The sequence below is a fragment of the Theobroma cacao genome, chromosome 6 (genome assembly GCF_053813885.1).
Source record: "Theobroma cacao isolate CCN51 chromosome 6, ASM5381388v1, whole genome shotgun sequence".
NCBI lineage: Eukaryota > Viridiplantae > Streptophyta > Magnoliopsida > Malvales > Malvaceae > Theobroma > Theobroma cacao.
This window is the reverse complement of record NC_142644.1, coordinates 29379446-29397325: the sequence shown is the minus strand read 5'-3', so window position 1 is coordinate 29397325 and position 17880 is coordinate 29379446. Positions and strand designations below refer to the sequence as shown.

Sequence of the window (17880 nt, the reverse complement as noted above, 5' to 3'; positions counted from 1 at the left end):
AAGAAAGCAGTGAGGGTAAGGTATCCATTTTTTTTTTTAAGATACTTGATCCTGATTCTATCCATTTAAATATAAAAGTATTCAAATTTTATTCAAACTTGGATAAAGTCGTAAAACATAATTCAAAACTGAACTGTAATAATACAATAATATCTTTTAATTACCCAAATCTATTAAATACTCTATTAAATAACTCAAACAATAATTTAAAAAATTAAAAGTTATATAAAAATTAATTTTATATTTATTAGTTTACAAAAAAAAGTCAAATAAGACAACAAAAGTTGTGTTGAAGAAAAGGAGAATAAAGATCTGAATCTTACAAATTATAAATTTTTGAAATATTATATATAATATTAATATATATGTATAATTGGGTCAGGTTTAGGGTATTCTAAAAGTGATGTTCGAAACCTACCCAAACTCGAATTGAGTATTAAAAACCTTATCCAAATCTACTTTATAACTGAATATAAGATACTCGGATCCAATATTATCAGGTCGGATAGTCACGGATACTCATATATATAATAATAAGTTATTTACATTTCAATCTGTTACTGTAAGTAAAAAGCATCAAAATTGAATGTGATATAAGTATGAAATCCATCCGAAAGACAAAGCAGTAGAGATGTAATATGGTAGCATTGGTTACCCAAAATTTAGTTTGATTATAAAATAATTCAGAATTTTCAATCAATTTAACGGTCAAGTTTAAAAATTTTGATATAAATGAATATTTAATTTAACTATATATATATATATATATTGTCTATTTTAAAAAGTTAGATTATGGTAGGGAAAAGTAACTAGGATAAATATTTTGTGTGTGATCAATATTACAGAAAAAAGGAAAACGCAGTTCGTCCCACCGAGTTTATTAATGGATCACCTTTGCAACATATAAAACGGGAGGCAAACTAAACTTGAATCAGCGAGCATCATCTTCTCACGTTAATTTTGGAAATTATATTTAAGAAGTCATGGCAGGTACCAGGGACATCTATGGTTCACTCACAATAGACAAACTCCCTACAAAATCTTTTCCCTGTAGCCATTTCCGCCGCCACCAGCAGAACTACGTTTCTTCTCCTCACTCTTTGCCTTACTCGCGCAAGAGCACGTTAGTGCAAGCAAGGAAGGTGGTTGCAGCTCCCATGGCAGCAGCTCTTATCAAGGCCGAAACTCCAGTGCAATTGAAGGTGAAAGCTCTGGTAACTGTCAAGCATGACACCGTGGAAAATGTCAAGGATATGATGTTTCGTTGGTTAGCCTCCGGCGGTCATACTGCTCAGAGAGGTGTTATTCTACAGCTTGTCAGCACTGAAGTTGACCCAAGTAAGCACCGTTTTCTTTCTCAATTAATGGTTTGCTTGTCGACAAACTGAAAGAAAATTTTAAGGGAATACTTTAAGCACAAAGCAAACATTGTCACCTTCCTGTTTCTGTCGTTAACATAGGGCCATTACCTTCTTTTAGTTTTTTCTCTTATTCTTCGTTTGTCTTTCCGCTGGCAAATTTGGAGTAGTACTTCCGGATGTGCAGTAGTTGGCACGACGGTGCGGAGACGGTTTGGCTCTCCGCAGCTACAAGGAAAGGCTCACCGCTAGGTCTTACAAAAGGGTTGGCCGATAACCAATGGTCAAGTTTACTAGTAATTAATTTCTCTGAGTCGCCAACCTGACGTGAATGATTTTGAATTGACAACGCATTTCCAGGCTTTCACACCCCATAAAGAAGAAAAGGAAAAAAAAACAGCAGGACCTTCCTCTTCTTGTGTACAACTTGCAACAATTTTAAATGTCCCTTCTGACAAATATATAAGATTCAAATACGAAAGAGTGTAGATGTTAATGCAATTGAAGTTTGAAACAACCGCCTGTCAGCCCTGCCCCACTCCCCAAAGTCAGACCCCACCAGGTTAAATGTTTTTCCATAGTTTACCAGCTACCAGGACTGTATTCTGAACACAGAATAAATATTGTCATTGGTAGAAGATACAAAAAAGAAGGAAAATAGGGTACTAGTAGGAAAAAGGAATGAAACTGTTACCTTTATTATTGGGGGAAAGAACTATGAACAAAGGAAAAGACAGAGGTTTTGATTTTTTTGGTGCGTGTTGTGTTTTTGGAGATGTCGAGATATGGCTGTATAATGCAGCCTTTTTTACAGGTAAGGAAAATAAGGATGAACAAAATTCGCTAAGAACTAAAGTTCATCTATTTCATTACTAATTGCTAAAGGCATTTAATTACAACAAGTTAATATGTGGATAGCAGTTTACAACTCTTGGTTACATGCATAAAACAAATGTTAAAATGCATTAAAACTAAATATGCATAACAACACGTAAATACTTTAGCCAAGAGGAGTAATAGTTCGTAGGGACTTAAGTTGAGCTTGCACACGTATTAAACGGCTGCTGTAGGCAGCCTGCAAGTATTAGCTTCAACACTTCTCTTTAATACTTGCATGCGATGCATCAACTCATTTCTCAGAAGATGGAACTTTGATTTTGGTCATAACCCTGAACAAATATTTTTCTGCTGCATTAGCCTTCTCTTCTGTCTGAGTTGGCTTTTCTTGTGTCTCAAGTTTGTTCTTGTAAACCTTCTCTACGTGTCCAAACTCATTGCATGCCCTTTTTTGTTCAAAGGATTTCCGGAAAGCACCCTTGTCTTTGAACTTGATTGTCAAAACATTTTCTGTGTTGCTGTCCATGCATATTGCTTTCCTATGCTCTATAGCTTGGAGTGCAGTCACGACTTAAGTGTCAATTTGGAGAGATCTTTTGTCTCTTTCAATGAAGAGATTTTAGCTTCCAATTTCTCAAGTATGGACACATTAGACAGATTTTCTCCTGCATTCCTTCACATCTTCGTTGTCCTTCATCTTCAGGACTTCAAACTCCTTTAATGGATTCAAGACATGCATTTTATTTATTTCCTGCTTCAACCACACTCCAGAGGTTGTAGGCCCTTATCTAGGCTCTCATTTTTTCAGACCAAATAGAGTAGCTGACTCCATTAAAGATTGGTGTCGTTTGATGAGAAAAGGTACTACTATTTGTCATAGTCAAAGGACAGGTTGTTGTTTGGAGGGTTTTGTGGTGATATTCAGAGTTTTGGTATCTTAAGAATTCAAATTGGATTCTAATACCATGTTGTGTTTTAAGAGAAGTCGAGATATGGCTATATGATGCAGCCTCTATTACAGGCAAGAAAAACAAGGATGAACAAAGTATGCTTAACAAATAATTAAAGTTCATCCATTTAATTACTGGTTGTTGCTAAAGGCATTTAATTACAATAAGTTAATATGTGGATAATAGCCTACAACACTTGTTACATGCATAAGACGTGTTAAAATGCATTAAGAACTAACCATGCATAACAACACGTAAATACATTAGCTGAGAAGAGTAATGGCTGGTAAGGACTTAAGTTAAGCTTGCACATGTGTTAAACTGCCACTAAAGGCGGCACGCAAGTATTAGCTTTAACCGTGCATGCAATTGTCTAATATCGGATGAACAATCTGCTTTGAAAGATGAAATAATTCAATCTAATGATTAAGCAGCAAGATTTCTTTTATTTCCATATCTCTTTACACTTTTCTTTTGAGGTTAATGTCAACACTAGTTCAACTATGTGCTAGCTAATTTTGCCTTTGACTGTCTCTCTAACTTTGATTAATTTTAACTTTTGAAGAGTTGGGGAAGCCAAAGCTGAGCAAGGAAACTATGTTCCAGTGGCCCAGAAATCTGAAAGTGAATGCTGATAAAGTCACCCACAAAGTTCAATTTCTGGTAGATGCAAAATTTGGGGTCCCTGGAGCCATTATCGTGACTAACAAATATCACAAGGAGTTCTATCTGGAAAGCATTGCCATCGAAGGACTTGTCCATTTTGATTGCAACTCCTGGGTTCAACCAGATAGGGACATCCAGGCAGAGAAAAGGATCTTCTTTTCTAACAAGGTTCAAATTTAATTTATAACAAAAAGCTTACGTTCCATGTTAAATACTTGTTAAAATTTCCTTAGGTGGCGAATTTTTTGGCTGACCTTTGCTTCGCTTGGTAAAATATTTCTTGGCTAAATTTCTCTTCCATTTTAGAAACAAAAGCATATATATATATATATATATGTTGGGCAGAAATGGTTTAATTTTGCAATGTTGTTGTGGATACGGCAGGCATATTTACCTAATGACACGCCGGTGGGACTAAAAGAGCTCAGAGACAAGGATCTAAGGCAATTAAGGGGTAATGGAGAGGGTATTAGGACTCTGTCAGATAGAATTTATGATTACGATATTTATAATGACTTAGGATGTCCTGATAAAGGAGCTAAATATGTAAGGCCAATCCTAGGAGGCCGAACTCAGCCCTATCCAAAACGCTGCCGAACTGGACGTCCTCCAGCTAATTCAGGTAAATATATGTTCTTCTCCCAAGCCTATATCTGTTCGTCTTTTCTTTTTCTTTGATATGAGAGAAAGGGATTCGAATCTTGCTGAACCAAATGTTCAGGTGTAGCCTAATTTTGTTTTTTATTTCGTTATTTCAATGCTTTGAGCTTAACTAAAGATGTTGGTTTTCTCACATATTGCCACAGATGTGAATGCGGAGTCCACTGTAACTAGATACATGCCACAGTATGTACCAAGAGACGAAGCGTTTGAGGATTTGAAAATAGCAGCAGTCACTGAAGGAAAGTGGAAGTTGATGCTTCGCAGTCTACTTCCTTCAGTGAAAGAGGCGGCCTCAATTAATAGTGATGTTATCAGGACTTTCTCTGACATTAATGATCTCTATAAAGAGAGTGCACCCTTTGAACTCAAATCAAAGAATCAATTTCGGGAGACGGCTCATTTGCCAAGAATGCTTAATAAGATAATCAATGAATCTGTACAAGATATTTTCAAGTTTGACCCTCCAAAGATCGTTTCCGGTAAGCACCAATTTCTTGCTCTTTAATTAATGTATTGGAATTGGGGCAGTCCAATGCTTCTGAATGAAATTCTTCAAAATGAAACATGATCCTGCTCCAATTTCAGGGAATAATCCATCATGTTCTTTACGAGATGATGAATTGGGACGTCTAACACTTGCTGGCATGAACCCCTTAAGCATAGAAAGGCTCAAGGTGAGAAGAATCGATTCTTAATTTGCTACTATTAATTGGTTAGTACTAAAAGAACAATTCAATGACAAGACAGAAAAAAAAAAGGAAATTTTGAAAATTTTTTGCTGAAAATGTGTTTCCCTTAGGTCTTTCCACCAGTAAGCAAACTGGATCCCTCCATCCATGGTCCTCAAGATTCAGCATTAAGAGAAGAACACATCGTATGCCACCTTAATGGGATGTCTGTGCAACAGGTATGGAAAGAGATTCAAGGAAAATAGAAAACCAATCAACTTGCTTGATTGAATTTCCAGAACCATTTTGTGAGCTATAGCCATGCTCATTTGCTAATTGACAGATACAAGATCAATCTACATTTCATACATAAATTTTGATGCCTGTTGTTTCTCTTTCCCTGCCTGTAATATTTTGATTCTTTTGTCTCGATATTATCGTGTGGTTCATTTGGTGGTAGTAGTTGTTTTGCAGATTCTTTTTGAATGCTAGTGTTCGTTTCTAGTCCTGACTCTGTACTTTGGTTTTCTTTTTCTAATAAATCCATATTTTGGAGAAGGAAAGAAGAAAAAGCAATACAATTCTTCTACATTATTGTTCATGGATCCTATGTTTTTATATCTGAACTTCTTTTACAGGCACTAGAAGAGAGTAAATTGTTTATATTGGACTACCATGATGTTTACCTTCCATTTCTCAACCGCATAAATGCTCATCAGAACAGAAAAGCCTATGCAACTCGGACGATTTTCCTCTTGACGCATTTGGGATCTTTAAAGCCAATTGCTATTGAGCTCAGCCTCCCAGAGAAGAACCAGAATGTACCAGCAAAGCGTGTTCTTACTCCTCCAGTTGACGCCACCACCCGCTGGTTGTGGCAACTAGGCAAAGCCCATGTCTGCTCAAACGATGCGGGTGCTCATCAACTGATTCATCATTGGTATTTTTGCAAGCCTACTTTAGCTCCAATAGTTGTTATAATACTATCCATTAATTTTCAACTACAACTGAACGATTTGCAGGTTGAGGACTCATGCATGCCTGGAACCATTAATCATAGCAGCACACCGGCAATTAAGTGTAATGCATCCTATTTACAAACTTCTTCATCCCCACACGCGATACACAATGGATGTAAATGCACAGGGTCGCCAGCTTCTCCTCAGTGCTGGAGGAATAATTGAGTCCCACCTTTCTACTGCAGAGTGTTCAATGGAGATTACTGCTTCCGTATATCAGAATTGGTGGCGCTTTGACATGGAAAGCCTTCCTGCAGACCTCATTAGAAGGTAAATACACTAAGCTCTCCTTTCATAAGGGATTAATGAAAAAGTTAAAGTAGTCTCTATAATAATTTCCGAAAATACAACTCTTAAGTCTAAATCTTATTTCTGTTCAGAGGAATGGCAGTACCAGACCCAACCCAGCCACACGGACTTAAGCTACTTATCGAAGACTACCCATATGCAAATGATGGGTTGCTCATATGGTCTGCCATTGAGGAACTTGTTGGAACCTATGTCAATTACTACTACCCAGAGGCAAGTAGTATTCAATCCGATTCAGAACTCAACAACTGGTATCACGAATTCATCAATGTAGGCCACGCTGATATTTGCCATGTTAGCTGGTGGCCCAAACTCTCAACTCCAAATGATCTTGTCTCCATCCTCACCACCATTATCTGGGTTGCATCAGCCTACCATGCAGCAGTGAACTTTGGGATGTATCACTATGGTGGATACTTCCCAGTTCGCCCACCATTTATGCGGCGACTATTGCCAAATGAGCATGATCCGGACCATGCATCTTTCTTTGCAGATCCAGAGGGGTATTTCTTGGCATCATTGCCATGTTTATCTCAAATGTTGCACTACATATCTGTGCTTCATATACTTTCCACACATTCAGCTGATGAAGAGTATCTGGGAGATAGAAAAGACCTTTCAACTTGGGCAGGGGATCCTGAAATACTCGGGGCCTTCTACAAATTTTCAATGGAGATGAGGAGGATAGAGAAAGAGATAGAAAAAAGAAATGCTGATCCAAAGCTTAGAAATAGATGTGGGGCTGGCGTTTCACCATATGAGCTACTCTTGCCATCCTCAGGACCTGGAGCTACTTGTAGAGGAGTGCCTACCAGTGCATCAATTTGAAGATTATTGATCAACTCAGAAAAAATTACAATTTTTCCTGACTGTTTCAGGTTGTTGATAGCAGTTGAGAAATTCAATTTTATCAGAACCAAGAATCGACCACAGCCTAGGAAGCTATAAAATTAAGCAGTAATCCCGGAAACAAAATACAGTCAAGCTTAAGTATTTCATATATATTTATTATGGCATTAAATTATCATGATTTCTTTTGTAATTTATCCATCCCATATTCTTTTTTCAATTGTGGACTTAGGTTTCATTATTATTTCTCATAAAGTTGGTGTAATTAAAATTTCTCCTTCTCACTTCTTCCTTTGTTTTTTTCTCATTCATTTCTTGGACATTAATTAAATTAAGATTGTGGAAGGGATTTTGCCTTTTGTCTGTGTTTGGTAATTTGCCTTGCCGCCTTCTTTTATGTATCAACAAGCCAAGCCACAGAGGAAAATCTTAACCGAGGCTTCAAAGTTTAGAGATTGTTAATTGGAATATGATGAATAAAATGATCAAATAAGAAATTAATTAAAGCACTATTTGATATATATTTGAAATTTTTCATTTTAATTTAATTTTTGCAATATGTTTACATAGGCTAATTGCTAAAACCAGGCTTTAATCTTTATATCAAGAAAAAAAAAACCTTTTTAATTTGTACCAAATCAGAATTTCAATTAGTCTATTTATAAAATTTGACAAAAAAGTTTGTTCACATTTATCCAAGTTCTTTCTCTATTTTTGGGGTATAAAATAAAATTAAATCCACGTTTTTTTTTTGGAAAAAAAAAAACAACCACGTTTATTGAACCGATAAATATCATAAAAGTTATATGCTTGTCATGAAATTCTGATCACAGGCAAAAAAAATGTTTGTTTTTTCTTCTTTCACGCGGAAGTCGGAACAGTTGAACTTTCCTCGTGATAGCCTAGGCTTTAAAACAAACAAGGATGTGGTCAATTTGACAGCCGTGTTTCGATAAAAATGTTGTCTGTTTTTTTGTGTATTGCACAGAAAATGAGTGCCTCACAATTTTTACGTATAATAGTTTTGAAAAATAAATTACGTAACCCGAATTTTCAAAAAAAAATGTTTTTTATTATAAAAACGATTTTACAATTATTGGAATTTGATAATGGAGTTGTTTAAATTTACTTATTAAACAGACTATACATATATTAATTTATATTTTGGTGCGGGTTAATAAATATTTGTCGATATTATGTAACTAATGTGATTGCTTATGGGGTTAGAATGCTAAAAATATTTTTATTAACATTTTTTTGTATATTTTTCATTTCACTTTTGTAGATTCAATTGTATTATACAAATTTTTAATTATAGTATTATGAATAAGATATAATAACATATATTAAAAGTTATATTGACAATGTAATTATAAAAAAACAGTTCTAAAATTCACATCAATTTTAGGTTAAAAAAATGTGACTTTAAGCATTTTAAATTTGAGCTTCATATACGACACGTAATTTTGATCGTTTTAAATTTGATTTTGTATACGATGTATTACTCCAAATAATTCCTTTTTTATTTTTTTTCTTTTTTTAATTATAAATTGCTTTTTCTTGATTTTTTAAGATGAAACATGTATGAGTTGGACCATACGTGATTGAGACGACATACTACCTTGGAGAAACGCGTGAATTTGGAACATATACAGAGACATAGGTAGAATGTGATCCATGCTTTTTCAATTTTCAACCTTTTTTTCATTAAAATCAAATTACTGCCAAAAAACAAGAAAATGAAGTCACAAAAAAAAAAAAAAACAAATATATGACAATAAAGCCATAAAGGAGGTCTATCCAAATCATCCAGACTTCACTTGGTAAAAAGGGTTTTAAGTTTTGGGTTGTGAAATATTTTTATAATTAATTGTCTTAGGTTTAATTGCAAATTAATTTTTTATGAATTATCTTTTGCCTTTGAAGTGGAAAAATATTGACAAAAAGAACAAAAAATACCTTAGATTAATCAAATAGATAATTTTTCATTAATTATTCAAGTTTAACTTTTTTAAAAAAATTGTTACAAAGTCAAATTTACTAATAGTATAAAAAAGAAATATTATAACTTATCGATCAATGCTTTCCTAGAGGTTATAATCTTAGTTAAGAGGATTAAGATTTAAGGTAATTAGAAAACTCCTTTTCTAATTTAGACTTTTTCTTAATATATATAAATAAAATTGTAAGTCCTCTTGAAAGGTTAAAATAGTTCCCACAGAGGCTTTAGACAGTACGTAGTGGAACACAACTGAACCTGGGTAGGGAGGCATCGACACTGCTACAACTAAACCTAGGTAGGGAGGCACCTACACTGCTACAATTGAATGACGTGATTTAGATGACTTTTAATGCCTTACAATGTCATGGGAGGAAAAGGTTTAGGACATGAAAGGGTCGGTTCATACTTGATTGTCAATATAAATTCAATGCATTAATTTAATATTTCAAAATAAAAACATCTAAATACATTATAATTGTTCACGATGATTTTTCATATTTTGAAAAAATTGCATAACAATTTTCTGTTTATTAATCAAAACTAAATATAAATATTCACAAACCGCATAAAATTACATGTAAAAATCAAATAATTAATATCTACAAGATAAATAAAAAAAACTCATAATTTTAAGATATTATTTGATATGTAATATTATTTTCGATTAGTTAGATTATAATTTTGAATCCGAACTATCAAATTAATCAAAATATATTTAGACATGAAGCATTTAAAAACTTAATTTGAGTTGAAAATTATTTACAATTAAAGCTTAATTGAGTTATTTTGAAAGAGTGAAAAACTGAGAAGAAGAAAATAAGACTTCAATTTTTAGAGAGAAAGAGCAGTTTAGGTTTTGACTTTTTTTTTTTTATAAAATATTAAATTATAGAAGAATTTTTTTTTTATCTTTTCATGTAGCATTTAAATATTAATATATAAATTTTTTTGAATAAAATTTACCTTTGGACTCCACTCTATATAAAACTACACAAAAATTAATAAGTTTTTTAATATTATTAAATATATAAAGCTCTAAATCAATAATATAATAAATAAATATTTTTTCTAATTTTATGGTGTCATGTAATATCACTCCCATATAGGTGGGTGCGCCCCTTTGTGTTCAAGTTAGATTCAAGTAATGTCATGCACTTTAATTGATTCTTTAACACATAATTAGACAATTGAAATTATGAAAGAAAAATCCGCTCACCACAAATTTTTATAACATAAACAAGTTTTTTTCTTTTTGTTGAAAAGCTGGGATTCATTCAACAGGCCATTGGCCAATCAAAAACAGGGGAGGTTTTATTTCTTTATGCCACACCTGGGACCATAATGAGCTCAAACCTCTGAGCAGAGCACTGCAAGACAAATATCCTGCAGTACATCAAGGATCCTGGGGGATTTCTGCGGACCGCCAGATCAATACGTTAAATGTATACAGCAATTTCTCATTCAGTACCCTATCTATATACACAACATTAATATAATCACTAAACAGCCTCCACAATCAAGTTAAGGTCTGGTTTTCTACTTTTGTTGAAGGGTTGAGTGTATAGCTATGAGTCTTTCATGCTGCCTGAATTGTTCCTCCGGAAATGTTAGTTTGGTGTGATCATGAATGTGTTGTTTTGTAGTGACCCGTGAATACGTTTTCGAAACGCAACCGGTATACTATCTGATCGTTTTGCATACAACTATTCTGATTTTCGAGAGAAAAAAAAATAATTACGAAAGAAAATTTTCCTCACCCCAGATTTTTATAACACAAAGAAACAAACAAACAAGCGCACCGGACTATTCAATTGATCCGAGTAAACTTCTGAAAGCGATGTAAGCGCGTGGCATAACCACGTGATTCACAATTGGTAATCTCTAATGGATGTTGAAGTCTCGGAGACAAAGACCTTCCTGGTTTAGCTTCTAGTTGATCCTGGTTCAATTCCTCTGTCTATAAAATGGGTAGCATCTTCATTGGAAGCAGAAGCCAGCAATAGTCATCTGCTTAACTACCTACAGCTAGGCTGCCTCTACTGCTAAAAGAGAGTGAAAACTATTGTATAAGAATAACCATCAGAGCAATGGCAGGAACCAAGGAAATTTTGTGTTCAGCCACAGCGGATATGTTCCCTTCAAAATCTTTGCTTTCTAACAATTTTATTCATCAGCAGCAAAACAGCTTTTCTCCTTTTACTTCTTCGTTTAATTCATGCAAGAGGAGAGTAGTGCAACTGAGAAAGGTTGTGGCAGTTGCTGCTGCTGTTCCCATGCAGACTCTCATTGAGCTTGATTCCACCAAGGCTATCCCGGAAATTCCAGTGCAATTCACGGTCACAGCTCAGGTAACGGTTAAGTATGACGCTAAGGAAAACATGAAGGAGATGGTGTTTAATTTGTTGGATTCTGGTGCCAATGCTACTCAGAGAGGTGTTTTTCTTCAGCTTGTTAGCACTGATGTTGACCCAAGTAAGCACCGGTTCTTCCATTTTCAAATAACGCTTTCTCTTCTGTTTTAGACTAACGAAATAAACAACCTAAATCCAATTGCAAATTATACAATAAAGATATCTAACCTTATTAACAAACTCAAATATCGAGACGTAGTCTAATGAGGAAGGTGAGGATAAGTCAAACATATAAGGCTTAGCAAACACAAGGCAACCGCATTCTTTACTTTCTCTTTCAATCAGTTTCATCATAAAATGAGGAAGAGATAAAACGTCCTTTCATGTGTCTGGCCCCTTCCTCTCTCTCTCCAAAATAGATATGAAAAACTACAAACTCCTCTCCACCGTAATCTTTTTTGGCATAGCTACCACCTAAATGGTTATCCCGCTCGAATCATCTATGAAAAGCTTTGGGGTGCATGCACTTTCATGCCAATTTTACATGAAAAGACATTCAAACCAACTGCCCGTGTCCGTGCATGAAGGTTTGTTTACATTTTTCTGATGTGTGAAATCAATGAAGGGACGGGAGGGCCAAAGGTGAGCAAGGAAGCTGTATTAGACTGGTCCAGAGACCTACACATTACTGCTGACAAAGTCAGCCACGAAGTACAATTTCTGGTAGATGCAAACTTTGGGGTTCCTGGAGCTATCCTCGTGAGCAACAAAAACCAGGAGTTCTATTTGGAAAGCATCACCATCGAAGGACTTGTTCATTTTAATTGTCACTCTTGGGTTCAACCGGAGAAGCTCCACCCGGATAAAAGGGTCTTCTTTTCTAAGAAGGTTAACATTTATATAAAATTATCCTTCTTTTGGATTAATTTAATCTTGCAAAAATGGCTGAAATAACTTGGTTTTTGCGAATTATGGCAGGCATTCTTACCAAGTGAAACGCCAGCAGGACTCAAAGTGTTGAGGAAAGAAGAATTAAGGCAACTGAGGGGCAATGGAGAGGGTGTTCGGGCAGTATCGGATCGAATTTATGACTATGATGTTTACAATGACTTGGGACATCCTGATAAAGGAACAGAACATGCAAGGCCGATTTTAGGAGGACAACATCGTCCTTATCCAAGGCGTTGCAGAACCGGACGTCCTTCCACCAAGTCAGGTGAGGTTTATTAGATTGTGCTTGATTGATAATTTATTAATTATTTTTTTATAAAAAATAATTAAAATGTTAATTTTGTTGAAATTGGCACAGATCCGAGGGCAGAGGCTCCGGTAAATGAATCCCTGCCAATGTATGTACCAAGAGATGAAGCATTTGGAGATGTGAAGAGACAAACAGTCGATGCAGGAAGCTGGAAAGGCATGGTCAACAATTTTTTTCCTTTCCTTAAAGATTCCTCAACTAATGGTGAGGCTATAACGTTCTCTGAAATCAATGAACTCTACAAAGAGAATTCTTGCAATGAGTCCCAGCAGAAAGAATCTCCGAAGAAAGCGAGTTTCCCAATTAAGCTTAATAAGATGATCAAAGAATCCACGGCAGATGCTTTTAGGTTCGACCCTCCAAATATTGTCTCCAGTAAGAACAAAATTATTGCTCTTCAATTGAGAAATCTCTCTCTTTATATTTATTTATATATAAAGAACAATAATGAAACTGGGTATAGAATTCTGAAACACTGCTTCAATTCCAGGGGATGCATCATGCTGCTTACGAGATGATGAATTTGGTCGTCTAACACTAGCCGGTATGAACCCCTTAAGTATTGAGAGGCTCAAGGTAGGACCATTTCTTTGCGATTGATCAGTACACTAGAATCAACTCAATAAGAACACAGAGAAAAACTGAAAAATTTTTAACCAAACATATATTGTTTTCTTTCAGGTTTTCCCACCTGTAAGCAAACTGGATCCGTCTCTCTATGGTCCACAGGAGTCAGCGTTAAGAGAAGAACACATCATTCATCATCTTGATGGGATGTCTGTACAACGGGTAAGGGAAAAAAAAAGCTAAGATATTGACTAATGACTTGTTAAATTTACGAGTTGAAGCGGCATCTTAGTTTTTTAGATTTCTATTACTACTTTTATAAGATATTTTTAAAAATAATTTTTTTTATAATTTTAATTATTTTTAATCAAGTTAGATAAAATTACCTTTAATTAAATTACACGCTATATTATTATACGTCATATACAAAAGTATGTGACAAGCTTTAGGTTGTTACACGCCATGATTAGGTTGTTACACGTCACGTACAAAAACATATGACAAATCATGATTAAGTTGTTACACGTCATATACAAAAATATCTTACAAGTCGTAGTTAGGTTGTTGCACGTCATGTACAAAAACATGTAACAAGTTATGATTAGGTTGTTACACGTCATGATTAGATTGTTACACTCCATGCTGAAAAAAAATATTGTTAAATATTGTTGTTACACGATATATTCAAAAACATTTTGTTACACTTTAATGCCTAAAATGTTATTCTTATTTACGAACCAAAATTTCAAATCCTCTCAATTCTTTTCATTTTTTTTTGTTTTTTTTTTTACAATTTCAAACCTATTAAAGTGTTTCTAACATGTTTTCATAAATCAAAATATAAATTTTTTAATCTAAAATACTTACTTTGACTAAAAATAAAAATAAAAAGTTCTTTTGAAAATCTAAGTTTATAAATTTCAAAATTTTGAGTTTATTAGTGTCTAGGTCCCGAATTGATTCAATTAAAAGCTATTTTATACATCTGTGATTATTTCTACTGTTTTAGTTTTATCCAAAATACCTAAAAATCGAATTTTTCAAATAGTCACCTACCCAAGCACGTCAAAATTATTATTTGGTGTCTTGAATATGCAAGAAAGAGAAATCTGAAAACGCATGAGAAAAAAATCAAAAGTATAATAGACGAATGCCGAAGAGAAAAATCGATAAAATTTAAGAAAGTGAGATGGTGAGAGAGAGAAATCTAAAGCACAAATGGAGAGAAATTGTGACGAATTGTTTAATTTATTTGAAATAGTTTAAAAAGTTTTTTTATCAAGTCATAGTTAAATATGATTAAAAATAATTAAATTTATTTTGATAATTATTTTTAAAATATCTTTATCAAAAAAAGTCATTTCTCACAATTTTCTCATATATTTGTCTCCCCTACAATTGTCTATACAATGAAGTACTGGTGTCTTGTTTTTCTGCCAAGTTAATTAGATTAGAAAAGAAGAACATGCGGCTCCTTTTTGCATTACGTGAACTTGGACCACTGTCATTTGAACAATATCATCCATTGCATGTGACCATGTCACTTTGATTTCGCAGAATATCTTAATGAAAATCTTTCCTCATATAATAAGAGAAGGGTATTAATTAAAAGAAGCATTATTCTTAAACATGTTATATAATTTCCCTACAGCATTTACTTAGTCTTTAATTCAGGGATCTTATACTTATGGTTTTATGTTTGAATTTCTTTTACAGGCAATGGAAAAGAATAAGCTGTTCATACTGGACTATCACGATACTTACCTTCCATTTCTCAACAGCATCAATGCTCACCCTGATCGAAAAGCCTATGCAACTAGGACAATTTTGTTCTTGACCCAAATGGGAACTCTGAAGCCAATTGCTATTGAGCTCAGTCTCCCACCAATGAACCCTTATATTCCTTCGAAGCAGGTTATCACCCCTCCGGTTGATGCCACCACCTGCTGGCAATGGCAACTAGCTAAAGCCCATGTCTGCTCAAACGACTCTGGAGCTCATGAACTAATTCAGCATTGGTATGCATGCAATGGCAACGATTATAATTTCGATTAAGTTTTGATTTAGCTTCATTATATTGAACAGAATTCGATTATAATAAAGGAGTTGATTGTCATGACTTTGTACAGGTTGCGGACTCATGCATGCATTGAACCATTTATTATAGCAGCACATCGCCATTTAAGTGTAATGCATCCAATTCATAAGCTTCTTCGTCCTCACATGCGATACACAATGGACATAAATGCACGCGCTCGTGAGCTTCTCATTAGTGCGGGAGGAATTATTGAGTCCCTCTTCTCCACTAAAGAAGTCTCAATGGAGATTACTTCTTTTGCTTACAAAAATTGGCGCTTTGACATGGAAACCCTCCCCGCAGACCTCATTCGAAGGTACTCTTATGTATAATTAGATACGCGAATCATATATGTCCGACGTAATTAGAAGTACGCTGTTACTCTCAAACAAATGTAACTTGAATTTCATTTTCTTTCTGGGCAGAGGAATTGCAGAACCAGACCCAACTGAGCCGCATGGCCTAAAATTACTGATCGAAGACTACCCATACGCCAATGATGGGCTGCTTATATGGGCCGCCATTGAGAAACTGGTCAGGGACTTTGTAACGTATTACTACCCAAGCGCAGGCCATATTCAATCTGATCCAGAACTCAACGCCTGGTACTATGAATTTATCAATGTAGGCCATGCCGACATCCGCCATGAAAGCTGGTGGCCCAGGCTTTCGACTCCAGAGGATCTCGTCTCCATTCTCACTACCATTATCTGGATTGCATCAGCCGAACATGCCGCTCTGAATTTCGGACAGTATCATTATGGCGGATATGTCCCTGTACGTCCATCATATATGCGGCGGCTAGTGCCAAATGAGCATGATCCGGAGTACGCAACTTTCCTTGCGGATCCGGAGGGGTACTTCGTATCATCATTGCCAAGTTTACGAGAAATGACATTTCTGATGTCTGTGCTTGATATTCTGTCCACACATTCACCGGATGAAGAGTATTTAGGAGATACGAGAGACCTTTCAACGTGGACAGGGGACCCAGAGATTATTGAGGCATTCTACAGATTTTCAATGGATATGAGAATGGTAGAGAAAGAGATAGCAAAGAGAAACGCCGATCCAAAGCTTAGAAATCGATGTGGGGCTGGGGTTTCTCCTTATGAGCTACTCGTGCCATCCTCAAAACCCGGAGTCACTTGCAGAGGAGTGCCTAACAGCGTAACGATATGAATGGGAAATCCATGAGAATCAGCATTCATCCTGAATCTTGAGAATTTTTTGTACAGCAGTCGAAAAATTCTAGTACAATTAGTTTGGAGCCAACCAATACAAGCTAAAGCTTAAGGGTAGCTTAGCATTAGAGTTGTGTGTACATCAGTGCTCGTATATAATATATAGGTGTTTACTGTATGGTCAGGCTGGTAATTGATTTGTATCAGTCAATCAGATTTTTCAACTGCCAGTTAATAACACTTCCATATTCCTTTGCAGAAGCATTGTCATGACTTCTACTGTCTTTTATCAGTTTATTTTTTTTTTCATTGTGGATTTAAGTCTCACAATATAAATCATCTGATCCTAAAACTGAGAAGGCCGTTATGCCAGAAAAACATCAGACAAAGCCTGAACTTACATCCGGCCTCTGAACCTTACCGACGCATTTGGCCTAAAGAGAAATGTCATCCACAATTTTATGTAAAGAGGGTTTTTGACTTGTCTGCATTGATTAATCAAACTGTTCACTGGATCTCTATCAGCATCATCACATCAGCCTTGAAGATTTAGCACTTCTTGCATGTGTAATATAATTCCCTTAATTGAGATTGGTTAGGCTTTTGTTGGACGGAGATTTAGAATCCATGTAGATTGTGTCAGGGCCGTTAGGCTCCTGTTGGAAGGAGGCAGATATACAAGCTACAGCCCAACTCCAAAGAACCCTTTTTCCTAACTGGCCGTCCAAAGGCACGGGTATAACTGTCAAAATAGACCTGACCCATTTGATCAATTATTTTTTATTAAAATGAGATGAGTTGAAGTTAAAAATTTACATTCATATTTAAATCAGACCTATATAGATCAACCCATCAAATCAATGGGTTGAGATGAGCTGAAACGAGCTAGTCCTGTAAATCAAAAAATAAATAATTTTATATATTTAATTATATAAAACTAATAATTTAATTATTAATAATATTATTTATTTTATATATTTTAATATATTTAATTTTTACTTTTCAAATTAATAATTTTAATTTATAAATTAAATTATAAATAATTTTATTATAAAATTATAAAAATAATTTTTAAAAAAAAATAAAAAATAAACTGATCCCACCCAACCATGAACTAGC

At 34.8% G+C, this 17880-nt stretch overlaps 2 protein-coding genes across 2 annotated transcripts; both read left to right on the top strand.

The window, feature by feature from the left end:
* Positions 1 to 983: 983 nt before the first annotated feature.
* LOC18596842 (lipoxygenase 3, chloroplastic-like) lies at positions 984 to 7587 on the top strand. The gene is made up of 9 exons (XM_018123203.2): positions 984 to 1338; positions 3711 to 3979; positions 4196 to 4433; positions 4618 to 4953; positions 5060 to 5148; positions 5274 to 5381; positions 5781 to 6082; positions 6165 to 6431; positions 6542 to 7587. Exons 1-9 carry the CDS (start codon positions 984 to 986, stop codon positions 7296 to 7298), a joined length of 2721 nt encoding a protein of 906 aa, XP_017978692.2. The 3' UTR covers positions 7299 to 7587.
* A 3715-nt stretch (positions 7588 to 11302) lies between these two features.
* LOC18596841 (linoleate 13S-lipoxygenase 3-1, chloroplastic-like) lies at positions 11303 to 17022 on the top strand. The gene is made up of 9 exons (XM_007025550.3): positions 11303 to 11793; positions 12298 to 12560; positions 12651 to 12888; positions 12982 to 13308; positions 13424 to 13509; positions 13615 to 13722; positions 15217 to 15518; positions 15630 to 15893; positions 16003 to 17022. Exons 1-9 carry the CDS (start codon positions 11409 to 11411, stop codon positions 16757 to 16759), a joined length of 2730 nt encoding a protein of 909 aa, XP_007025612.3. The 5' UTR covers positions 11303 to 11408; the 3' UTR covers positions 16760 to 17022.
* The last annotated feature ends 858 nt before the right edge of the window (positions 17023 to 17880 follow it).

Bases quoted from the DNA above. Each gene is read 5' to 3' on its own strand.
- LOC18596842 (XM_018123203.2), top strand. From the start codon at position 984: ATGGCAGGTACCAGGGACATCTATGGTTCACTCACAATAGACAAACTC. The intron at 5,382-5,780 runs GTATGGAAAGAG...CTTCTTTTACAG, and splicing joins ATGGGATGTCTGTGCAACAG to GCACTAGAAGAGAGTAAATT. The intron at 6,083-6,164 runs GTATTTTTGCAA...AACGATTTGCAG, and splicing joins CATCAACTGATTCATCATTG to GTTGAGGACTCATGCATGCC.
- LOC18596841 (XM_007025550.3), top strand. From the start codon at position 11,409: ATGGCAGGAACCAAGGAAATTTTGTGTTCAGCCACAGCGGATATGTTC. The intron at 12,889-12,981 runs GTGAGGTTTATT...AAATTGGCACAG, and splicing joins ACGTCCTTCCACCAAGTCAG to ATCCGAGGGCAGAGGCTCCG. The intron at 13,510-13,614 runs GTAGGACCATTT...GTTTTCTTTCAG, and splicing joins TAAGTATTGAGAGGCTCAAG to GTTTTCCCACCTGTAAGCAA.